The 25269-nt window shown below is 30.6% G+C and overlaps 4 protein-coding genes across 4 annotated transcripts; 2 read left to right on the forward strand and 2 right to left on the reverse strand.

The window, feature by feature from the left end:
* The first annotated feature begins 1420 nt into the window (after positions 1–1420).
* LOC120080588 lies at positions 1421–6921 on the forward strand. The gene is made up of 6 exons (XM_039035306.1): positions 1421–1572; positions 2712–2864; positions 2969–3049; positions 3132–3257; positions 4132–4221; positions 6684–6921. Exons 1-6 carry the CDS (start codon positions 1470–1472, stop codon positions 6755–6757), a joined length of 627 nt encoding a protein of 208 aa, XP_038891234.1. The 5' UTR covers positions 1421–1469; the 3' UTR covers positions 6758–6921.
* A 2845-nt stretch (positions 6922–9766) lies between these two features.
* On the reverse strand, positions 9767–11006 carry LOC120080528 (probable ribose-5-phosphate isomerase 3, chloroplastic). Its single transcript, XM_039035212.1, has one exon. It carries the CDS (start codon positions 10897–10899, stop codon positions 10045–10047), a length of 855 nt encoding a protein of 284 aa, XP_038891140.1. The 5' UTR covers positions 10900–11006; the 3' UTR covers positions 9767–10044.
* A 2442-nt stretch (positions 11007–13448) lies between these two features.
* LOC120080604 (PITH domain-containing protein At3g04780) lies at positions 13449–18370 on the forward strand. The gene is made up of 8 exons (XM_039035326.1): positions 13449–13604; positions 13776–13862; positions 15498–15621; positions 16321–16369; positions 16457–16514; positions 16624–16670; positions 16769–16846; positions 17958–18370. Exons 1-8 carry the CDS (start codon positions 13566–13568, stop codon positions 18004–18006), a joined length of 531 nt encoding a protein of 176 aa, XP_038891254.1. The 5' UTR covers positions 13449–13565; the 3' UTR covers positions 18007–18370.
* Positions 18371–19184: 814 nt separating this feature from the next.
* On the reverse strand, positions 19185–24814 carry LOC120080583 (peptide-N(4)-(N-acetyl-beta-glucosaminyl)asparagine amidase). The gene is made up of 15 exons (XM_039035300.1): positions 24544–24814; positions 24343–24435; positions 24050–24136; positions 23562–23644; positions 23238–23351; positions 22692–22746; positions 22527–22613; positions 22273–22328; positions 22096–22155; positions 21914–22001; positions 20996–21754; positions 20854–20914; positions 20285–20387; positions 19421–19555; positions 19185–19336 (listed from the first exon to the last, which is right to left on the reverse strand). The coding sequence occupies exons 2-15, from the start codon at positions 24400–24402 to the stop codon at positions 19240–19242; spliced, it is 1845 nt and encodes a 614-aa protein (XP_038891228.1). The 5' UTR covers positions 24403–24435; positions 24544–24814; the 3' UTR covers positions 19185–19239.
* Between the last annotated feature and the right edge of the window lie 455 nt (positions 24815–25269).

The following is a 25269-nucleotide window of genomic DNA, read 5'->3' on the forward strand; positions in this document are numbered from 1 at the left end:
TAATCAGAAACTTGTTTGATAACTATTTCCTGTTTCTTGTTTTTTTTTTCTTTTTTTTTTTACAATATAATATAAAAAGAGAAGATATATCATACATTAAACATTGAAAAAGATATTATCAAAAGTTTATGTCATCTAATACAAGTAAGTCCTAATGAAAACGAAATATAATAACAAATTGTATTTTATTCTTCATATGTTGCCTAAATTTGATTAGCATTGTCATCTCTAATTCAAGTCATTTGTCTTAAATGATATCAAGTCAAATCCAGCTTAATTACATTATTATGTAAATGTCGTAGTTGTAAAATATTAAAGCTAAGCTAAATAAATGTTTTAGTCAGCAAAATTTATATATACGGTAAAAGTCTACTCAATTTCAAATATACTAAAATATTAAAATTAAGATAATATATAAACATGCATATTGCAAAATTTAATAATCAAAAGTTGAAATATAAAGAATAAAGTTAGTATAAATATTGAAAATTAAAGTAATATATAAATCTAAATATTGGAGAATTTTAAAATTCAAGATTAAAATAAAATATAAATATAGAAAAATTATTTTTGTAAATAACAAAATTGATAAAAAAATAAAGAAAATATAAAAGATGGAAATAAATATAAAAAGACAAAGAAGAAATAAAAGTACCTTGAGAGTTGAAATTTGAAATATAAAAAAACTAACATACATATTGAAAATTAAAATAATATATAAATCTAAATATTGAAGAATTTTAAAATTCAAAATTAAAATAAAATATAATTATACTTTATTTTATTTTGTAAACATAAAATTAATAAATAAAATATGAAAATATAAAAAGAAAACAAAACAAAATAAAACTACCAATAGGTCAAGAATGCATTTTGTTAAATAAAAAATAATCTAATATAAGATAGAAATGGAACAAAAAAAATTTCTTTTCTTAGAAATGTTCCTCAAATTTAGAACAAAAAACGGGAACAGTTATCAAACAAGTCATTTTCTTGAAAAATGAGAAATAGAAAAAAAAAAACGAAAAGTTATCAAACGGACTCTAAAATAAAAAATGATGTGATAAATGTGATCGATTTATATAAAATCGGAGATTTACTCTATTGTTAAAATTAAATTTATTACAACTATCAATCGAACTACCACCAAAATTTTATCTTGAATTCTAGAAAACCAAGTCTTTTATTTATCCCATAGGAATAAAAGGACAAAGAAACTAAAACTAACTCATTTAAGACATGAGTATTACTAAGTTTTCCCACTCAGATATACCCAAAAAAGTCTTATGTAATAAAATTATTATATTAAAAGAAGAAACCATCTTCCAAACTTTTGAAAACTTCAAACTCTTCCCCCTTTTCTCTCTATATATAATAATGTTGTTTAATTGCTTCATATTACTCAATTTTCATCATCTCTTCTACTTCTATTGTATCTCTCTCTTCCATTTTCTCTCTCTAGAGAAACCATGGCGGTGTTTTCCTCTCACCGCCTTGTTGACTTTCTTCCCATCCTCCTCTTCTTCCTCATCGTTACTATTGTAACTGCAGATGATCGATTTCCATTTCTTGGTACGTTTTTTCTTCTTTATTTTTTTTTGTTTTCTTATACTTCATATTTGTTTTTCCGACATTGAGCTCGATAGTACAAACTTTATATCAGTGGAACTATACTCAGTTTCATGAAGAAGCGTGTATTTGGTAATCTTTTTGTTTTCTCCTCACATTTCAAACTTTTTTAAGGAATCATGAAAATTAAAATCTAAAATAAAATATTCAAATTTTTAGTGTTATATGTAACATTTAAATTACAAAAAAAAAAAATATATATATTTATGGAAAATCAGAAAAAATCTTTCTTAAAATTTCGATAAACATGAATGAAGAAAAAAAATATCATGAAATGTTTAGTTTGATCCTATGATTATTTTTTTTAGTGTACAACAACTTTAGGAATGAGAGATCGAATCTTCAATCTCTAGAGAGAAATGAGCTAAACTCACTTTGACATTGATCATCATGAATTAAACCTATACTTTTTATTTTATTATACCCGTAATTGTTATTGACCATTATGTAATCAAACGCTTCCAAAAGAAAAAAAGAAAAAGGCAAAAAAGAGCTTACTTAAGTAATATAAATATCAAATCTACATACTCCATATTTGTTATACTTTTTTAAAAAAATCCAACTTTTTCTGGTCTCTAAAAAACTTATAAACAATTTTGATGGCTCATAAACAAGAAAATAACCCTGCAATAAAAATAAAAATAATAAAAAAAACATCTTTTATAATTTAAAAACTTGGATAATTGTTTTAAATGGTAAAAATTGCTGAAAATATTTTCGAAGTATAACAAAATATCATTTTCTATTAGTGATAAATTACAATAGATTTCTATTACTAACACTGATAAATAATGAAAATGACATTTTACTATACCTTTAAATAAGTTAACTCATTTTCCTTTATTTAAAAATAGTTCAAAATTTTTTGTATAATTCTTAATAACCGAGTAGAACTAAGTGGTAAAACAACAATTACTATCTAAAAATTATGGATGATTCAATTTGTCAAATAGGACGAGAGATTTGAGTTACAAATCTCTAGATCGCTAACACATATCGGTGAGAGAAATTTTCAATAATAGTTAAACTTATAAAGTTAGAAAATATATATGAAAGAAGGCCTAACATATTTGTTATTACAGATAAAATCTGCGAAGAAGTGAACTGCGGAAAGGGGAATTGCACGGCCGACGCTGGATATCCGTTCGGATTCAAATGCGAATGTAATTCTGGCTGGAAGCGAACTCGTGAAGATGACGACGATCTCACTTTTCTTCCTTGTGTAATCCCTAATTGTAAATTCCTCTCTCAGATTCCTCTGTTTGTTGAAAATGGCAATCGATTTAATGTCTCAACTCTCTCCCCTCTGCCATCTCTGTTTCTTGTCGTTGTTGTTTAGGTTCTCTCAACTATGGCTGTCAGCCGGCGCCGCCGCCGGTGCCGGAGAAGCCGGTTCCGAATAACTCGTCTTTCTTCGATGGTAATGTCGTTTTGCACCACCATTTGCCCTGAATTCTGTTTTTGATATGTTTTAAGCATGGATTGATATGATGTGTTTGCAGTTTGCTATTGGGCTTACTGTGGAGAAGGAAGCTGTGTGAAGAACAGAACTTATGCACACACATGTGAATGCAAATCTGGCTATTACAATCTCCTCAACATCTCTGCTTTCCCTTGCTATAGTGATTGTAAGATTCCCTTCTTATTTCTCTTTCCTTTTTTCAACTAATTCATACTCAAAACTTCCCTTAATCTCTAATGGATTCTTGGAGTTTTAAACTTTCGAATCTAATAAGTCTCCAAACTGTTTATTTTTTTAAAAAATGAATTGATGTAATAAATATCGAATGATTTTTATATCTAGTGGAACAATGTTTCAATTTCGTGTATTACTTACATGAATTGAAACATCAATATTGAACACAAATTTGAAAGTTTAGAAGACTTATTAGACAATTTCTAAAGTTAATGTACCCATTCAACAAAAGCTTGAAAGTTGGAAGGACTTATTAGAGATTTTTCTAAGTTTATTGAAAGTTCATGGACTAAACTTGTAATTCAACATTATATTTAATAACTATATTTTTTGAGTTATCAATTTACTTTTTTTTTTTTTTTTTTAATTTTAGATTTAACAATCGTGGATGAAAAATTGTACCATCAATTTTGAGATGGTAATTGACATCTTTTTTCAGTGAACTATGCTTAGAGATTATTGATCGACTAATTATTAGGTTATGATTAAGGGTTTGGGCTGTCGATATTGATCAGACTAGTGATGTATTTCACGAATATCTTACGATCTTATAGAACATTGAGTTGGAATTCGAAATTTTAGGGTTTTTTTTTGTTTTTTTGAGTTCAATCCGTGGAGTCCGATCTAAAAGTATATATTTATGTCAATTAAATTATATTTATGTTTGAAGTCAATCTCATATATATATATTTTTTAAAAAGGAAGTAAATCAAAATAAATATAAAAATTAGGAATGGATGGTGTGTTTTAAATTCTTAATGTAAATTTAAATTGACGATATAATTATTTAATATATTATTCAATAGGTACAATTGGATCCGATTGTGCAAAGCTTGGAATTAAAGTTGCAAATGTGAATTCTACTGATAATGGAAGTGGTCCAGGCACTGGACAAGGTGAGATGGTTCACATTCTATAGGTTAAATTATAAATTTCAAACCCGTTTATTAACTATTTTATTTTTGTTTTTTGTTTTTTTTAAAAAGTAAGTCTATGGACATTATTTTCACCTTCAAATTCATTCTTTTTAATCCAAATTTTGAAATTTTCTTTAAAAAAAAAGTAACTTTCAAAAAATTATTTTTATTTTTTAAATTTGGCTAAGAATTTAACTATTGTACTTAAGAAAAATGTAATTCATTGTAAAAAAAATATAGATGAATTAGGTTTAATTTTTAAAAATAAAAAACGAATAACAAATTAATTACCAAATAGGGTCTAGTTAATTTTAGTGTTTATATTTATTTAATTTCAAAATTCTAAAAACATCTAATAATTATGTCTATAAAATTCTAATTTGGTGTTTAATAGGTTCATGCTAAATTTAAACTTTTCAAAAATTAATCCGAATTTTATATCTAATAGAATAAATTTGGGAATTTTAAAAAAAATGAAAGCTCAAAAATTAATTTGTAAAACTTTTTTTAGGACCAAAGTTTTAATATCTTGATTGTATTTTTTTAAAAAAAATAATTATAACCTTTAATTATTATTTTTTAAATATAAAAATCTTAAAACTTAGCTCAAAAATTTAAAAATACTTCTAAAAATCAGACTAATTAGGCAAAAACATTGTTAATAGATACATAAATTAACACGCACGGCATAATTTTTAAAAAAAAAAAAACAAAAAGGAAAAACATAATCTGCATAGTAAGTAAAAAAAAATGTTTTCATATTAGATGATAATCAAGGAATATCATGAAAAGATTGGAATTGATTTTTTTATAAAAAAAATTAAGAAAAACAGAGGTGGAAGGGAAACGTTGTTTACAATAATAGAAAAACACAAAATTGAATGCTTCAACATATTTTAAACTTAAATTCAAAGTTAAAAAATGACCCACAGCACGATGTCTCTAATAATTTATTCACCATTAATTTAAACAGTCATCTTCTATAAAATAATAATATATAAATAGTAAAAAAATTGCACGATTTTATTATTTTTCTTTAAATTATTGTGGTTCTTTGGATCCAAGTTCATCCACGTGGCTCGTCTTCTACATTTTTCTTTGTTCATTGCTTAGAATGAAAGTTTTTATAACGTGTAGAAATTTATTTCTTAATTAATGTTAAAATTTGAGAAACGACATTAGAGACAGATAGACACAAATAGTAATCTATAGTCATCTATCGTAGTATATTATAGATATATTGTGTTATTTTACTATTATTTATAAATATTTTTGAACAGTTTTATCATTTAAAATAATTTTCTTTAAAAAAAAAATTGTAAAATATATGCTTAGCATCTATAAGTTGAAAAGGAGGCATGGAAATTAATTAATTTCTCCTTTTGCCATATATTATATATTCCTTTCAAGAGTTCTATTGACATTATGACATATAATAAGAAGTCCAAGTCCACCACCTTGTTTTATCAGAACTCCTCTTTAAATTAACCTACAAAACATTGAAAAATGTTGGCAAGTAGCTTAACTTAATATGTTATCTTATATCTATTTGTGTCTCAATTATCCTTTATTTAAAAAAAATAAACTTTAGGAATATTAGGTTTCCTATTTTAATAAGTACAAGTTTAATGAAATTTAGGGTCTGAAGTTTGGATTTCTAACCTATCTCTAGATCGAAATTGAATTTGTGTATGGACCTATATATTTATATTAGTTTGTAGATATATAGTTGGTAAAGATTAGGTTAAAGTATCATTTTGATCCATATAATCTGGATCTAATTTTATTCTAACTTTTAAAATTTAGTCCTCGTCGAAGAAAAGAAAGAATTTTAAAAATAAATCATTGTGTGGTTAATTTGAAGAATTTTTTTCTTTCAAATTTGGTTAAATAATAATAATAATTTTCATGTAAAGCTAATTTTAAGATTTATTGATAGTAAATGGATTAAATGTAAATAATTGGAAGTATAAAGATTAAAATAAAACAAATTTCAACGTAGAATATATCATTTAAGAATGGTTTATAAAGATGGTGAATTATCTCTGTTTTTTCAATATGATATCTTCAACATAGCTGATCATCTTGGTACTTTCTTAGATTCACCATTCTTGGATCAAATTCTAATTATTTGTTTTGGATTGAATATTCAATCAAATTTCAGTGATATCATATTAGATAAATATGAATTTATATTTCAAAATTATTAATTAGTACTTCGTATATCGAATAAGGCTGTGAGGTTTACCAATAATCATTTATGATATTTTCAACAACCAACCTAACAAATATAAGTCCAACTTCTTAATTGAGTTAAGCTTGAAAAAAAACATGTCATTTTTGTCATCCTCAGTAACATGAAAAATTAATTTTTAAAACACTCTTTTCAAATAAACTCCAAAATTTTAATAATGCTAACTTTTCCTTTTTTTCTATTTCAGGAAACTCCATTCTACCAGAAAAGTTACATTGGGTGGCTATAGCAATTTTATTTGCCATGAGCATGGAGCTTTGAAACTAGCACATCCTTTACTATATATAAGATATTAAATAATAAATATAAACTGATATTCATTTTGGTTGTCACACTGTTTTTTTGTTTCATATAGATTATATTCTTATATCTTATATTTGGAGTTTGGTACATATAATAAATAAATCATACCTTTAGTCCTTGGAGGCTGGTGATGACTGATTTTGTAATAGTTTTGTACAGATATTAATGTTATTGCATTATTACTAGTTTTTTTTTATTTTTTTTATTATTATTATTATTTTAAAAATCACTTTTAGTCCTTAAACTTTCATACCAGTAACAATTTATTAATTAGACTATTCACTTTGTAAAGAAAAGCTCGTAAGAACGCACTAAAAAAACAAGAGATAAACTAATAAGGAGGGATTTTAACTCTTTAAACCAATTCCCACGTTAATTTTTTATTACAAGACCGATCCACATTAATGTTATTTCGCTTCTAATAATAATAATCTTTATTTCAAACTTTTGAAATAGAAAAAACTTGCATTCACACTTTTTTTTTTTTTAGCTCACTTCAATGATCTAATCACAATTTGTCATGTAATAATTTTTTTATAAAATATTTTGAGCTTTATTTTATTTGACTAATTAAATTGAACCGGAAAAATAAGTATGCATCAACTAGCAGGGAAGCTCTTAAAAAAAACATTTAATTTTGATAGATGAATTCAGTGGGCAAGCACTTTTTCTAAAAATAAACATTTTCCCCTTTGAGCATGAAACAATGTGAAATTGTTCTTAGCGTAATAAAAGAATAAATAAAAAGCATTGAAAATAAAAAAATTTATCCTTTCACTTGTTTTTTAGTACAATAATGAAAGAAAGGAGATTCAAACTAGATATCCCGACATTACCAACATATTCAAATGACAATCGAACTATGCTCGTTTTTACTATTTTCACTTATTTGTGTATAGGAAAAAATATGAATCTATGAGATAATAGAATAATTCATGCTTATGCAAAATACTAGAAAAATTAGGTAGGTGGGATCATAAAGAAAAGAAGGTTCAAAAAGAAAAAAGGTTAGGCAAGTAGAATATCAAAAGAATTGAGTCCTAGCCCTCCAATTTTTATAATTCTTATATTTTTATTTTTATTTTGTAAACCTATTTAAAGGAAAATCACATCTAGGATTTTTTTAATAAAAAAAACAATATAAATCTCATATAGCTATACTGTTTTTCTGTTTGTTTTTCCTATAAATATTTTCTTTATTATTTAAACAACAATTTAGAGTTAGAATGTAAAGTGTCCAATTTGAGGATGTGAATTAACTCTTGGGCACTTTGCACAATCTATAATAGACCGATGAGTATGTCTTGTTGGTTTTCAAACTAAAAAAAAAAAAAAAAAAAAAAATTGAATTGTGTTCATATATATTTTTTATTTCTTAAAATTTAATGTGTTGTTGCTAATCTTGTTGGTATTATACTATCAAATGAAAGTTCGATTTCTTAAAAAGAAAATAGTAAATATTATTGTTAACATTATGAATAACTATCTTAAATAATAAAACTGTTAAAAATATTTTCAAGTATAACAAAATGTCACTATCTATCAATATGATAGATATCAGTGGGCAATAGACTGTGAGAGACATCTACCAGACACTGATAGATATTTATCGTAATCTATCACTACAATCCTAATATTAATGTGGGTGATGGCATTTGAATTAAAAAATGATCCTCGACCCAAAAATAAAAAAGTGTTAAAAATATGTCACCAACCCACCCATTGAAATTTATTGGCTAATTTGCTCCCTTTTCCCTTTTAATGCCACTTCATGTCAAATGATCACACATTTAAAAAAATGGCAAATACATGTAGAATGAAATTTAAAACTACCTTTGTGGTAAATGATCACTTGTAAGTTGTTAATCTAATTAGTGTTCCATGTAAAAAATGACATGAATTTATATTAGAAAAAAGAGTTAAACATAATTGAAATTTTCTAAAATTTAGTCCAAATAAAGATAGTCATTGGAGCTCATTATAAATATGAGGGTGAGAATTTAACCTCTCGATAAAATTATCTATTTATTAAATTAAACTCAAGATCACTCAAAATTTCATGGATTTAATTCATAATATAACATTCTTGGATGAAATTAAATAAAATTGTTGTCATTATTTTTCTTTAGTACAACAAGTTGAAGTATAGAAATATAAACCGTTGAAGTATAGAGATACAAATCTCTACTCTCAGGACGAATACACACAAATTCCTATTAAACTGATTGTTTTTAAATAACAAAACAGTTGGAAATGTTTTCAAATATAGCAAAATATTAGTGTCTATCAACAACCCTAGCTAAATAACAAAACAATTGGAAATGTTTTCAAATATAGCAAAATATTAGTGTCTATCAACAACCCTAGCTACGCTATGCCAACTTCAGTAAAAAAAGAAAATTAAAAAATATTTTATCTCTAAACTTTCATGAAATTAACAGAGCATTTGTAATGATTTAGTCTCTATACTTTCAATTTTATAACAATTTAGTCACCAAATTTTTAAATTTGTAGCAATTTAATCCTTACCATAAAAAAGAATTAAATGCCAACATGTTAGGTCCTTAATTAGGTTATTGATATGCCTAATTTGAAAGTATAGTAACTAAATTATAAGAATGATTTTATTTTTTGAAATCCGTGAATGTTCGGACTCATTTATGCGCACTAATTTCATGGAACAACCAACTTAATTCTACAATATTTGGGTATCAAGAAAATTCATAAGATAACCAACAAGAACGTAGCTCAATTGGCATAGTGTTTGTATTATCGACCTCGAGGTCTGTGGTTCGATTCCCCTAGAAAATTCACAATAAAAATGATACAAAGTTACAAAAATAAGGATAAGTTTGTTATAAACCAAAATTCAAAAACTAAATTGCATGAAAATTCTGCACTCAGATTTTTAATCTAAAATTAACGATACTTAGATGAAAAGTATATTTTAAGTGTTAACTCATTCAATTATTTGAACTCAACCATGTTCTATCTTTCTATCCTTCAACAGAAATTATTACATTCGATAGTTTTCACTTCCTCATTTGACAATTTACATTTATCCCATCCCAAATTTTAAGCATATCATCAGCAAAAATTTGCACAATTTCTTATAATACAGTGATGAAATCAAGCTCATTGTTACCAAGAAATCATGAACCGAAAAACAAAAAAAGAAGTTGCAGAGGAGGAATTGTAACAGTTTTCAGAAGAACTCACCAAGGGAAGTAAAATGGAAACCGAAATCATTTGTTCTTGATGTCGATTCCATCTTTTCCGGCGATGATTACGGCGGTCGCCATATCCAAGAACAATCCATGCTCCACTACTCCTTCAAACGCCGATATCTCTTTTCCGGCCGCCAATCCATCCTTGATCGGAGTCTTGAAATACAAATCCACTATGTAATTCGAGTTATCGGTGACATACGGCTTGCCATCGGCGTCCAATCGGAGCTTCGCCTCGCAACCTTCGTCCTTAAACAGCTCTTGAAGCCTCACCAAATTATATTTCCAGCAAAACTGAACAACTTCAACCGGCATCGCGAGACCGCTTCCACCGAGACCGTCAACTAATTTAGTATCATCGACGACAACAACGAATTTATCGGAAGCAGCCTCCACCATTTTCTCACGCAATAAAGCGCCGCCGCGGCCTTTGACAAGATTCAGATCTGGATCGACTTCATCAGCGCCATCGATAGCTAAATCGAGATGCGGATGATCGTCCAATACAGAAAGAGGAATTCCTAATGCCCTAGCTTGCTCCTCGGTCCGCTTGGAGGTAGGGATTCCAACAATGTCGGTCAATTGATTAGTGTTGAGAAGTTCGCCAATCTTAGCGACGACGAAGGCGGCGGTGGAGCCGGTGCCGAGGCCGAGGACCATGCCACTCTTGACATACTCGACGGCTTTGTCGGCGGCGAGTTTCTTGAGGTCGTCTTGAGTGAGAGTGGAGACGGAGCGGGCATGGACGGAGAGAGGACGGCAAGGGGCGGAGAGATTTAGGGGTTTTGAGGAGCGGAGAAGAAGGTTGGCTATGGAGGAAACATGGCGGGAGGAGGACAGAGAAGGAGGAGAAATGAAGGAAAGGGAAGCCATGGATGAGAGCAAGGGATAGGGATTTGAGTTTTTTTTGTGTTCTTCTCTCTTCTTTCCTTCTCTTCACTTCGCTTATCCAACTCCCACTGGCTAATAATTTTGCAATTTTTCCTTTTTAATTTAGTTTGTTATAATTATATGGGAAAAAAGAAAGGGAACTTTTTAGTTTTTTTTTTGGTGTGGTCTGTGAAATGGACATTTGGGGTTGGTAGAGGTTTGGTGTTGTTGGAGCTCTTGATTCAATTTTGGTTGGCTTTTCTTTTTTACATTATTTAATTTAGTTTTGGGTTAATGATAAAAACCGTTAATTACAATTGCACCCTCAAATTAAAATTACTTATATAAATATTAAAATTGAGCCATCAAACTTATAATAGTTGTAAAAACTAGAGAATAAAAATCGGACTCTCAAATTTATATAATTGTTATAATTCTTACAATTATATAAGTTTTTTTAGTGAATCAATTTAGATCATTTTAAAAAAATTACATCTGAAAATGGTCAATTTATTCAATTCTTACATGTAATGTTTATCCAAATATAAAGGAATGAAAGTTATAAATTAATATACTTACAAAAGTTTAAAGTTTAAATTGATTCAATTACTAGTTCGAACATCTCCAAAGTTTATTATGTGAATTGATAATTTTCCTGTTTTAATACTATTCAAATATAGCATAGAGATTTGTATTATGACGAATTAGCAAGATTTCACCAATCGTATTAGGAACATAATTCATTTCTTATAGATAATAGACTAATACTTGCTTCCTTGGGCAGTCGTATCTGTTATTGATTACTATTATGTTTTTGACATTTTTGAGAGAGGACTATACAAAAGAATTTCTTCTTTAAAAAAGAAGTTGTTTTTCTTTTTCTTAAAAATAATAAATTGTTCTTGTTATTCGTCATTTTGGACAAAAAAATTTGAGTTAAGAAGTACATACTGTCAATGATCATCACATAAAAATTATAGAAGTGCAAGAAATAGGTTAACAGGCCAAGGGAGAAAAGGACTAAGTGGGAGAGGGGACGTGTATTTTCTCTTTTTATCTCGTAGGTTGTCTTCCTTCCCCAAAATTACAAGTTCACTGTCAAAGGCACGTGAAGGTCAGGTGAGTTTCCTTATCTGAATTTTGTCATCAACACCTATTAACTTTGTAATCATGGTTAATGGAAAGACATCTATTGATTGGTAGGTAGGTAAGTGTAAAATTCTTTATACATGTTCCAAATGAAGATTTTATTTTCCAAAGAGTTAGTTTTACATCTCTTAACATATTCTATTAGAAGTCAAAATGAACACAACTTAACCGATATAAAACGTGTATTATCAACTTTTAAATTATAATTTTGATTCCCTTCCCAAATTTCAAAAAAGAAAAAAAAAAAAGTTGTACATAAATTAGATTTTAGCAACAAATTTTATGGCTGAGATAGTTTGAGTTTGATAATGCTGTAACACTAATAAAGTATGAATTCAAACTTCTATTTGGAGAATCAAATTTAAACTTCTAATTTGAATTCAAGGTTGTGATGTTAATGAAATGCACATTCTGATGATGAGTTTTGGTTAGTTTGGATTAAATTTGCAATGTTTTTGTAAGAATAACCTAGCACGTGATGACTCTAACATTCTTTTAATTATTGTCTATGAATCCCTTATGTTTTGACTCCACCAACTCAACTACTTAGCACTAATCTTTCTTCTACATCAATTCTCAATGTCATCCTTGTAAAGTTATTTAATGGGGGTTGGTAATTTAAACCGTGTTAATTGTCAAAGTTTAGCCTTTTGTTATAAATAGACTTAAAAATACATACTCAAATGAATCTTCAACCATTTTTCAAATTTTGTTTTAAGCCGTTAGAAAATTATTGCAAATAATATTTTTTAACCATCGTTGTAAATGTTACTTGATTTCTTAAAAATCTTTTAAATATTTATTAATTCAATCAATTTGTTGTCAACTTGAGCATATCTCAACGAATAAAAAATTTCAACTTCTTCCCAGAATGTCATAGATTTGAGTCTTCTCCTATTACTTGTGAATGATGTAACCATCAAAGTTTAAGAACACAACTATCAATATTTAAGAACCAAATTTGAAACTTAACAAAGTATTTTCTTAAAAAAAATGAATATAACAAAACACTTAGAGGGATTGAGTTTCAATATATGATAATTATCTTCCTAAGATTTAATGACAAATTTACTTGAATACAAAATGATGTCAGATGGAAATAATTTAATGAGGTTAACACAAGTTTTATACAGTTCAATGTTAGGAATCAAAGAATTACGATTCAACTATGTATTTAAGATCAACATGAGTATAGTTCAATCGATATAAAATTTGTATTATAGATCTCAAGGTCAAAAGTTCGATTCTTCTATCTCATATAGGGTAAAAAGAACAATCGGGTTTAGAGGGAGCAATTAGAATGTGACCATTAGGAATAATTTTCTTGAATGGGCCAAACAAGCTTGTAGAATATGGAATGGGGTTAATGGGTTTGACCCAAGCGAATATGCGGGTCAAGGCCGATTCCTACCGGACCTTTCCGCCCCGACGCGACCAATTTTGGGAGCAATGGAGTTTTGCTTTACGCAGAATTCATTCCCATATTCCTTTGTTTCCCTTCTCTTCTCGTTCGATTAGCTATGGCTGCCGCATCTGCCACCGGTATTCATCGGAATCAGGTGAGTGGTTCAAGTTCTTGCGGCGTTTGGTTCACGATTTCTTGCTTAATTTGTCGTGAAATGATTAGTAATCATGTTAATACTCGAATCTGTCGCTTGAGTTTTGAGGATGGATTTTATTGCTTTAAGCTTAGTTTTTGTTCTTCATACTGATTCTTTGTTTTTAACTAGGTTGATCTGTCCGACTTCATTAACTGGTCTGGTGTCGAGTGCCTTAACCAGAATTTCAGCCATACTTTTACAAATGCTCTTAACCAGGTGCTGTTTGTTATTATTTTGACTAGAGCTGTTTGTTAGTTGCACTTGCTTCACTGTAGTTTTTTTTAAAATTTCTTTACATGGTTTAATAATTAATTTCTTGGTTTAATGAAGTTAAAGATGATGCCGAGTTAGACTTGTGTTCATTGGAGAATGTAGTTTACTTCTCTCTTTCTTTCTAATTGCAAATCTTTCGTATATTCAATATCTTCTTGAGAAACTTTATGTGGGAATGGTGTGGAGGAGGGAGTGGGGTTTGCATCTGCTGAGATGGGAAGTTGGGCAAATGTGAATTTAGCTCTATGAACCAAGTTGGTGAATATTTCCCCCTTTGAAAACAGATGTTGGTCAAGTCATTATTACTTCGTAAAATGAAACTACCTTCCCTCTCGAGATTGGTTTTTTTACTTTCAATTTGGAAGACATCTTTGTGATATTGAGTTACATGTTCTGTATAATCTTTCTCCATTTTTAGTAATACATGTAGTTGGGTTCTTCAGCTATCTGGCATCTTTTGTTTTTTTACTCCCCATCCCTGATCCCTCTCTTTCACTCTGATTTTGGAGGCCAAAATCCCGAAGAAGATCAAGTTATCACCTAAAGGGTTTCATTGGTAAGATTAAACGCACGGCATAGACTTTGTCTAAAAGCCTTCATCTATGATTCTGGGCTGTCAGTGGGGGGTTCGTTGTGTATGAAAACAATACAAGATATTTGTTATCGACATGTCACTTTCACGTGGAACTTAGAATTGATTTGTGCACACGTTTGGAGTCAGTTTGACTACTCCCAAGGATTGTAGGGGTGTAGTGGCGAAGGTGCTTGTTAACCAAAATTTCCATGATAAGGATCTGAATCACTGGCAGAAAAATTTCTTCGTTATTTTGTTGAATCCATGGATTGAAAGTTGAAAGAAATAAAGTATACTAAGGGTAGTCTTGAGAGAGATCTGCAGTGTGAAACATCTTAATTTCTTTCTATTCTGGTGTTTTAGTCTAAAGTGTTATGAAATTATCCTTCATTTTTTTAATTCTCAACTATTGTACCAACCTATCGTAATTTTGTTTTTAGATTGCTTATTTGTTTGGGGCTATTTTTTAGGTCACTCCTTTTATACATTCATTCATCACACTAGAAGTTGATGTATGTCATTTTGGTCCTTTTGCTTTGGACTTGTTTCGTTTTAGTTTTTGTACTTTTAAATATTCAAATTTAGTCCCAATATTTTTAATAAAGTATAAATTTACTCCTTGCTGTTAGTTCAGAGTTAATTTTTGTCGAATTTGGTGAAATAATATTAATATTAATTTCCATTCTATAAGAATGTGAAATATTTTCAAAATTGATAGAGGAAAGGCTAACTGGGCTCATTTTTTTGGGGGGAAAATTAATCACTACCTTATGTAGGAACTAACTTTAAGATTTATCGAAGTATGAAAACTAAATTTGTACATTTTAAAGTACAAGGACTAAGATAAAACAAGTCTAAAAGTAGATGGACCAAAATGAAATTATAACTTAAAAGAAAATCTTCATGATAAAATAGTTCTCTTTTTCCCCTTAATTTCTTCCCAACAGCCAAGGGAAATTATTATACTGAGGGCTTGAATCAACTTTTTTTTCTCCCTAAATTAGACTTGTAGGGATAATGACAGCTTGCTTCTGGAGAGTGATGCAGACGAGCAGCTTTTGATATACATACCTTTTAACCAAGTCATTAAATTGCATTCCTTGGTCATTAAGGGACCTGAAGAGGAAGGTGACTACTCTTTCTATTACACCGTTTATTAATTCTAATCCATAGTTTATTTTCTTCCGAGTATTTCATTACTGCTTGTCATGTATAATTATAGCTCATCTAATCTATTGGCATAAAACATTATGTTACATGTTTTACAAATTCAACATGGTCAATGAGGGTGTGACAAGTCCATTTTAAGTTTTTACTAATTGATTTTTTTTTCTCTTCTCTCTTTTATTTTTTATTTTTATGTCTTGTAAATCCTTTGATGTCCTGCAGTTTTATTTATTTTATTTTTTTGGGGGTGTGGTGGCATGGTAATGGACTATGAACATAGAAATGGAAAATTTCTCAGGGTTAGAAAGAAAAATAACCCTGAGTTTGGAAGTGGATAAATGTGCTTTCTTGACTTTCTATCAAAATCTTTTGTAATTATCTCGTCTTAATCTCAGTCAATTGATAAGTTTTTGTTTTTTTAGTATTTCTTGGCTGTTGGAGGATGTCTAATTCTAATCCCCCTCCCCTTTAGTTATGCTCGTACCTCTATTTATCTCTCTATTCAAATAAGTATATTGCAATATCTCTTTTTAAATGAAAAATGGATTGCCATGGAATGGTGCTATCACTTAACCAGGAATGTACACATTGTCTTTCACGCTCTCTTTTATTCTTCTTAATTTACAAATCACAGGATTCTAATACTTAGGTTGTTCCCAGGCCCTAGGACTGTAAAGCTTTTCTCAAACAAGGAGAATATGGGATTTGGGTAAACTAATTGTTTTCTTTAGTTAATATTTGGTGCAAATGTTTTCTAAATATTATCAGTTGATTGTTTGTTTCATGAACATTGCAGCAACGTCAATGACTACCCTCCTAGTGACACGATCGTGTTGTCCCCAGATAATCTTACGGTAGATTTTCCCATACTTTTAACTGTATCTCATCACAAAATGGAAAACTCTTTAGAAGAGATTATATACAAGAATTGGGAGATCATTGTTTTATTGTTATGCTTCGTAGGGAAAGCCAGAGGTTGTAAAGTACGTGAAATTTCAAAATGTTCGTAGGTAAGTCATTTCTCTCATCAATGTTAATTGTCTTCATTGAGATATCGTATATTGAAAGTATTGGTTGATTGTTCTGAATAATTTAAATCTTTTATCAGCTTGACAATTTTTATAGAGGATAACCAATCCGGAGCTGACACTACAAAAATTCAAAAGATTGCCTTGTACGGAACAACGTAAGTTGTTTTTAACAATTAAATATTCCACTTGAGTTAATTTTTATCGTCTATATTTTCCTTGCCACATTTTAATTGAATTACTCCTATATTGCACACTCAGCAAGCTTAGATGATATGAGGTTATATTTTAGTTACCTTGACTAATAACTGAGTGATAGTATATGAACTTACATCCACAAAAGAGAACATTTTCGAGGAAAGTAACAGGTGCTATATCCATTAAGGAATGCTTAGATTAGTTCATCTTTGTAAATTCCATGCTAGAGTTTTGCTACTTTCATCCTTGCTTGATGGCTAACAGATATTTTAAACCTCTTACTCTTTCTTTTGCAGATTATTTAATTAGTATACAAATTTCTTATTAGCAACGTTTAGGACCTTTTTTTTCCCTCCGGGCGAAAACAACTTTCTTTGAAAAAAAAATAAAGAATATAAAGACATTCAGAAAACTAAGTTTACAAAAGAAGGAACTCCACTAAAGAAAGGGGCTCTAACTATGCAAAACAGTTCCTATAGAATTGTTACTTAAGGTCTTTGAAATTGAAGCCCGGAGAGAAACAATGAATCTGACAAAGGACCAAATATCACTTGGATCACTTTCAATCCCTCCAAAGATTTGTTATTCCACTTCCCTTAGAGAACCCATAAAGTAGTGCACACTCCTGTAAGTGACAAAAAGCAACCTTCCTCACAAAGGGGCACATGGAGGAGGAACTTCCTGATCATAACATTTGTATCCTTGTGTTGAGCTAGCAAAAAACCAAACGTCTAAAAGAAGTAATTCCATACCGAACTTGCAAACTCACTAACTCCAGAGAATATTTTTTAAATAGGGACTAACATATTAAATAGTCCTCTCGAGTTCCTTTTTTCATATTCTATTCCATGATAATTGATGCATGTACTTTGCTTTAGGGGACAACATCAAGTACAAACTACGATCCTCCATGAATAATATAGACCATCTCATATACTATAATCTAAATTTACATTGCTTGTTGAGATTATGCCCATGGTAGGATTGGAATAGAGGAAAAAAGTGTTCAACTCCATTTCATTATTTCTTTATGCTTTATGAAATGTTGAAGTTGATGATCTGTTTATGCAGCGTTGAAACAACTGACATGAAGGGCCTAAAGAAGATCGAGGATCACTGAATGCCAAAAAAGAGAGGAATGATGGTCTCACACTCATATGATTATGAGTAATTGATATCAAAGTTCAATCTGCCATAACGATAAGAACTTTATAATGGCTTTTTGATGTCGTATTCTGGAACTTTGATGAGTTTGTATACCTGCTCGATCGGTGGCAATGTGTAGTTCAATATATCACACTTATGCACATTGTTAGGTAGTCAAATTCTCTAACTATTAGATCTGCTTGATCATGGTTGAGATTAAGTTAGCCATTTAAAATGAATACGAGAGGAATTGATTTACGTATTGTGCTGAATAGATGTATTGTTTTCTTCTCAATAAGGTTGATCCAACCAAACTAATGAATGACCCTTTAAGATCATCCTATGTGAGTATTTCATCGTTCATTCAAACCAGCTTTTGAAGAGGGAAAAGAAAAATTCTTGAACGGTTTATTTGTATGACTTATTCTACTTTACAAGTTTACTACAATGTCAAATATCTTATCCTTGCTCCAACTGGGAAAATATCAATTTATAACAGTATATTTTACACCATCCATTGTTGAAAACTCCTCATGTGGAAGTTATAATTGTATCAGGTAAATGTCTAAATTTTTATAAAAAATTAATTTAACCCTTAGACAAAACTTCCATCGAAAATCGCCCCATAAATACTCTTATCATCTATTTTGTAAAACCAACTTTGAGAATTAATGCGTTGAAGATGTTTAAATCATCAATCATGAAGGATCTAAATTGATTGGTTTATGCAAAATTAAGAGTTTAATCGTCTCAAATTATAAGTTTGACATGATAATAGTCAACCAATATTTTATGGAGAGAGTAAATTGATATACTTATGAAAACTCAAGATTTAAATTACAATTATTAGTTCAAAATTTAAATTGATACAACACTCAAAATTAAGAGTATAAATTGATACTTGTTCTTAAATTTTCATAAAACATATTAGCCAATACATATTATGTATTTTATTTATGTATTACTTCTTTTTGATGTGGGGATGGGTGATCAAATTTCTTATCATTGAATTAACTTTTTACATTGTATAAAGTTGTACAAAGTTATACCAAGGGATCTCGATCTGTACTTTTAACCTTTTATGTAGTTCCCATAGGGGACCATTCATCATTTCCTGGTTCCTGCCAATATAGAGACTTGGAAAGAACCACATTGATCCCAAGTTCAGTTTATTTATTTATTTATCTATGTTGAGGAATTCTCAAGTTCAGCTTATTGAGCTAAAACTTGGAGCATACAAATCAATGCTACCAATTTGTAACCTTGACGTCGACTCGACATCACGAACTGCCAAGAATCTAAACCTGATTCCATGATTATTACATATTAGAAATGCGCAAGTAACCGTGCTTCGATGTTACAGAGAAGATCATTAGAAGAGTACTTACCTGAAAGCATTTGATAAGTGACCAGTTTTGACAACAAAGAAACTTCTACGTTGAAAACGGTTGTCAAACATTTGATTTGTTTGTTCATCAAGAAGATGCCAACTGCTTCCCCCATCTTCACTCCCCTCAACAACCCTGCCACCAGAATTGCCAAAGATTGGTATGAAAATAAATCACCTTAGAAACTGAACTTTCATTCAACAAAATGAAAGAATAGACAAGGTAAAAAGAAAGAAAAGAAAAACCTCACAAAAAAAAAGATCGAAAAACTGCAAAACAACGGACTCCAACCTAACAAAATCAAATTAAGATCATAACTACACAAAAGAACCTAACAACTGAAGCCCACAAAGAGGCATTAAACCTCGATCACCCAATCTTTCCACCTCTCTAAAAAATTCACCGGTCCGCTAGAGCCAAACTCTCCACGAAATAGCAAAAAAACTAACGTGCCACAATCTCCTCTTAATAGGAGAGCTTAGAAGCACCTCCTGAATAATAACATAACCATCTCGATTCCAAGCCAAACACAAACCGGAAAGTCTACAGCCAACCATGCCAAAAGAGACTGAAAGGACTGACAGCCTGACAACAAATGATGTAAATCATCAAATCTTGGAGAACTTATTCATCTTTTATCCATAGTTCATAATCTTATTCAAAACTCGATGAACAAACTAACATGCAACTATGCAACTTTGTAACTAGAAAATTTTCCCATCAGGTTGTGCATCAAAAGTGCAGCAGATTGGGCAAACAATGAAATCAACTGTTCAAAGCAATCACTTGAAAATAAAAACACAAGGCAACACATAATAATAATACAGAATGGTAATATTTGATCAACTGCATTGAAAATAATACCAATCCATTGGATCCCTTTCAGGTGCATCATTAGCTGACATCAACTCATAGGCAACCAATTCTTCCATCTTGTTGTCTAATACCTTGTACATGATCCAACAACCTACAAGAGGAAGTACATGAAACACAAACACAACTTTGTTTGGCACAAAGATAAGAGGGGTTGTTATCTTGTGTTACTTTATTGTATCCATATTAAAATAACCAAAAAGAAGTAGATATTGAATTTTCTTAAATGAGCAATATTAAACAATTTAGAGATTCTTTTGATTGTTCCTAGATTTCCTTCAATAAACCATTGTTATGACACTTGCATCATTAGAAATATGTTGTTACGTTTTTGCCACTTCTCATAGATATTGCAAAACTTCATTTGTCTTTATTTAATGCATGCAAAATGCAAATATCCAGAAAATTTCCAACGCTGTGATTGACATACCAAGGTATACAATATATTCTAATAAACATGTCCTTACCATATGCTCGCATCCCGATCATTAAAAAAAACCATCTAGGCAAACTGCTATGTTTGTTTATCATGTTCACTGTATTTAGAGCTGTACACGTACCTTTCGCGCCATTTGGCTCTTCCCATTTGGATGAACGAATCCCATCAAATGCTGATGTAGCCTGTAAGTTTGATTAAAGAAATCTTTAAGATGCACGCTTCCCTAAAATAATAAAGCATTAGCAATGGTAAACAGAACTTACTATTCCAAAAGGAAGTTCCTCGCCACTTGCAAGGACCAAGCCAGAATGCATTCTTTTTAACTTCAGACGAGGAAGACATAAAAAGCCTCTACCAAAGTTATCACATTTGTTGATATCTTGTATTACTTCTTCAAAAGCATCTAACACAACAGGCAATGCTAAAGAGGTATAAACAGGCTCATTGGCCAACCAAATTTCAACCCTCCCATCAGTGTCCAGATTGCTATCTAATGACAAAGCACCAAGAAAACCCTTCAAGGAAGGAAACAACCGATGCAAAAAGGGTTTCATCTCATCTGAGTCTGAATCTACCAAAACCCTTCTTGTCCTAAAGGCAGATTTCTTGAGATTTGTTACAATCCCTTGAATAAGTACAAGTACTTCAATTGCTGCAGACTTGGAAAATTCATCAGGAAGTTGAGATAGAATAGAATGAAATGCACTATAAATCCTTGTCACATGCTCATCCACACATTTACGAACAGGACATGCAGAAGAACTCAAAGAGCCTTCCTCATCAGAGCCAATCTCCAATCTTGATTTGCGCCACTCCTTGTCTCCACTTTGTCTTCCAGGTAATGAAACCGAAGAATCATCCATAGAGTGGGTGTCTATCTCCCGTGCTTGATTTTCCTTTTCATCACGATCTTCAAGTTCAGACAGTAATTGAGATGTAAAGGTTGACCGACATTGTCTTGTTATTTCTGCAAGCATATTTGATAAGATCTCCTCTGTAACGATATTTCTTCGAGATAAAACCTATATTTTTTATTAAAAAAAACAAAATCATGCATGAATTAACAAACAAAGAGCAAGAAATTTACACATAAGAGAAAATAATTCATACCGTTTCCCCTTTTTATACAGTAGAGTTGAAAATTAGATTGCGGAACAAACACTAAGGTCATTACTTCATACCTCATTCCATTTCCTCGTGTAGTGCTTAGTGACATCACGAACTCCATCTATAGAAATTGCAATGACATAATTTAATTTCTTATTCCACCTGTGAATAGAAAAATAAAATTAAACTCAGATGAGTAAAAAATTACTTTTGGTCCATACCTCATATTGAGACAAATTGATAAAAGAACAAGTACCCCTTTTCATACAACAATGGTTGGTCATATACTGCTTCACAGGGATCTAGGTGCATCCATCTGAGTAATAAATAGCGGTCAACATCAAATTTTAAAGGTTCGCTAATATAAATCAACTACCAATGGTGCCTATTACTTTTTTCTAATAAGAACAATAGACCTATAAATTAAACTAACCTCCCTAAAAGAAGAGAGAAGCACTCGGTCCAAACATGATCAGTAAGATCAAGAATCTGGAGATAAACAAAAATTAGTACAAAAGAGCCAAATCTCTATCAAGTTACCGTTTCTTCTTAAAGAAATACATAAAAAACCAGATGCCTTCACAACATATTACTACATGTAGCTAAGTTTCTTCCCTCAACATCGTTTAAGGTTATCTCAAAAAAATGGTAATTTAAGGAAAAAGATAAAATCATGAGATAACTCACCAATCGAGATTCATAGCCAAAAACACGACAGTAGAATGTAAAGCAATTGGCCCATTCTCCACAGCGTCCCCTCCTTGTTTCAGAAAGCTGCATGCCAAAAGGGAGTGAAATTGAAACCTATTTAATTATATAAGACTTTTTGATTGCATAAAGAAAATTGAGTACCTTTATTGGATCATTGAAACGTGGGAAACGAGTAACCTTTTGGCATGAATTACAGCTAGAAGTGTAAACAGAGAGAAACGAGAGAGAAGTAGAAGATTAGAGAGGAAGAAAAAAAGGAAGAAAAAAAGGAAGAAAATGAAATACATGAATTCTACCATTCACCAACACACCAAAACCTAATACTAAACCTCTATGCTTAGTATTTACCACTATCCAAAAATTGATCACATTTGGAAATGGACCTCATTTCAGACCATCTTTGAGAAGATAAACCAATTTCATTGAGAATGAAATAAAAGAGTACAAATCCAAACACTTACAGGTGTATATAAAAGGTGTTCTAATTTGTAACGAAAGAGGTCAAACTATAAAAAAGTAGCAGAAAGTAATCACTAAAGTAGCAGGAAAAAATTATAAACAATTTGTTTATACCTTATTCTTCATGCATTTGGCAAAAGACGTAGTTCACGTGAACGGAAAAGTCTAGCAATATAGAACGTTGAATCCAGAAGTATAAGCCTAACCAAAAGAGTCCATTGCACATACCAATATAGTTCAACTCGATAACCACCAAACTGAAGTTCTGAAGGAAGTGGATTGCCCATATCTTGAAATGTTGTCGTATCTCCACAATGTTCACAAGAAGGTGCATTAACCCACCTTCACAATAATAAATAAATGCAGGAGTTTCATCGACCAATGATGTTAGCATAACACATAAGGAGATAAATGCATCACATGATTCAAATCATATCAGCAAGGAACTATGGAAGAATATTGACCAAGGATTACAACTTAAAAGAATACCATGGACTCCGAAAATGATTGCAGTCCAATAATCGATCCAATAAAGTAATACAGAGCAAGTACCTGAATGATTGCTTGAACCAGAAAAGAAGCTGCAACAAGAAAGCATGATCTTGTTCCCATTTGGATGGTTCGTACTTTCCCTCCTACAACGGGCTCACCACAATGACTAATTGTCAAGCACACAAGCTTTTGACATGATGTTGTCTAGACCTATTCAGCTAGAGCTAGAAAACCTTAAAAAATAAAGTCCTGCTTGCTTAAAAAAAAAAAAGAATTGCAACAGAGTTCAAAAAGTGGCAAAGCCACAAAATCCAAGGCAGGAATTAAAAAAAGTGCAATTAGAACGCGAAGATATTTTGGTATCTATATCTTACCGTAGGCAACTGACTAAATTCTAATTATGATATATGAGGCAGTGCATGGAAGCATACTGCCTAGTCTCCAATCTTAGGCATTACAATATTCAGAATGACTTCGGATAAATAAGAGAGGAAACAGAGAGAGCAGTTTCAATAAAATACAGTATATGGAAGCAAATCAATTGACACCTTGGCCAGAGATACTAGCGCTTTCTCCTGAAGCTCTTCCACAGGAACAGTTTTCCTTGCAGACTCTTGGCTTTTTGGATCTTCATACTGCAGCAAACAAATAGGTCAATTAATCAAAGAGAAAACAATTCTTCCAAGGATCATACAACAACGGATGGTGGATACTCCTACAATGCTAGAAAAAACTCATTGTACACTATTCACAACATCGTCAACTATCTATCAACCTAACGAACAAAGGAAAATCAAATTGAAACCGTAGTACAAACGGAAAAAGAACAAGAAAGCTATACCAAGCGAACTTGATCAATAAAGCCTCTTATCTTCTTCTCAAACTTCTGCCTATCATCCATAACTAACTACCTCGACGCAGGCACTGTCTTCTCCTGCAAAATTCAGTCCCATAATCAAAACGTCGCAGCAAGCAAATTATGATAATCATCAATAACGACGAACAGAATCATTTCCAAACAAAATTGATCGAATAAACGAACCTTCGACACTTATGACCAATTGTTAGTTGTATGTCCTCCGCCAATGGTCGATCATAACAACCGGAGCTTTATCATCGGACATAGCCGCGACTTGTCTGCTTCTTCTCGCCTTTAAGCGTCTGATAGATCATCAAACTGAGCCATTTTCATCGAAGCTCTTGACTTGAGTAGCAACGGTGAAATTGGAATTTGAAGCACAATGCTTTTGATACCTTCCTTCCACTTCCGCTTTTCCCTTTCTTCAAATATGAAGGTGGCCAGCGAATGCAACTTTCCGGGTTTTAAAATAGTTTCGGCTAAATAATGAGGTTTTTTAATAATATTATTTTTTATTTCATTTTCTTTAAAATTAATTAATACGTATAACGAGGGATCCAACCTCTAAAACTATATATATATATATATATATATTTATTTATTTTTAATGTTCATTTCTCTTGTAAAACTATATAAATTTAATATCAATCATACTATTTTTAACTTATAATTTCTATAGGAATCATATTCATATAATTAATATTTGAATCATATTCAAATACTCATCTCGCACTGAATTATATAACGTATCAACGTACATTATACTTTATAATATATCAACAAACATTAGTCTTATTGAACTAATAAGGGGACCTTACGCACCTACAGATTGAAACTCTAATGATACGAGATTAATTAGCTCTAGTCATTATGATTTTCTTGAGCTCAAATAATGCTTAACTTTGGAAT

The sequence above is a fragment of the Benincasa hispida genome, chromosome 6, assembly GCF_009727055.1.
Source record: "Benincasa hispida cultivar B227 chromosome 6, ASM972705v1, whole genome shotgun sequence".
Lineage (NCBI taxonomy): Eukaryota > Viridiplantae > Streptophyta > Magnoliopsida > Cucurbitales > Cucurbitaceae > Benincasa > Benincasa hispida.

Coding starts and splice junctions, on each gene's coding strand:
- LOC120080588 (XM_039035306.1), top strand. CDS start 1,470: ATGGCGGTGTTTTCCTCTCACCGCCTTGTTGACTTTCTTCCCATCCTC. Junction 2,865..2,968: donor TCCTTGTGTAATCCCTAATT/GTAAATTCCTCT, acceptor GTTGTTGTTTAG/GTTCTCTCAACTATGGCTGT. Junction 3,050..3,131: donor TAACTCGTCTTTCTTCGATG/GTAATGTCGTTT, acceptor ATGTGTTTGCAG/TTTGCTATTGGGCTTACTGT.
- LOC120080528 (XM_039035212.1), bottom strand. CDS start 10,899: ATGGCTTCCCTTTCCTTCATTTCTCCTCCTTCTCTGTCCTCCTCCCGC.
- LOC120080604 (XM_039035326.1), top strand. CDS start 13,566: ATGGCTGCCGCATCTGCCACCGGTATTCATCGGAATCAG. Junction 15,622..16,320: donor TAAGGGACCTGAAGAGGAAG/GTGACTACTCTT, acceptor GGTTGTTCCCAG/GCCCTAGGACTGTAAAGCTT. Junction 16,515..16,623: donor TGTCCCCAGATAATCTTACG/GTAGATTTTCCC, acceptor TATGCTTCGTAG/GGAAAGCCAGAGGTTGTAAA.
- LOC120080583 (XM_039035300.1), bottom strand. CDS start 24,402: ATGGATGATAGGCAGAAGTTTGAGAAGAAGATAAGAGGCTTTATTGAT. Junction 24,137..24,342: donor TTATTGATCAAGTTCGCTTG/GTATAGCTTTCT, acceptor TGTTTGCTGCAG/TATGAAGATCCAAAAAGCCA. Junction 22,156..22,272: donor TTCTCTCTTCTTTTAGGGAG/GTTAGTTTAATT, acceptor TTTATTACTCAG/ATGGATGCACCTAGATCCCT.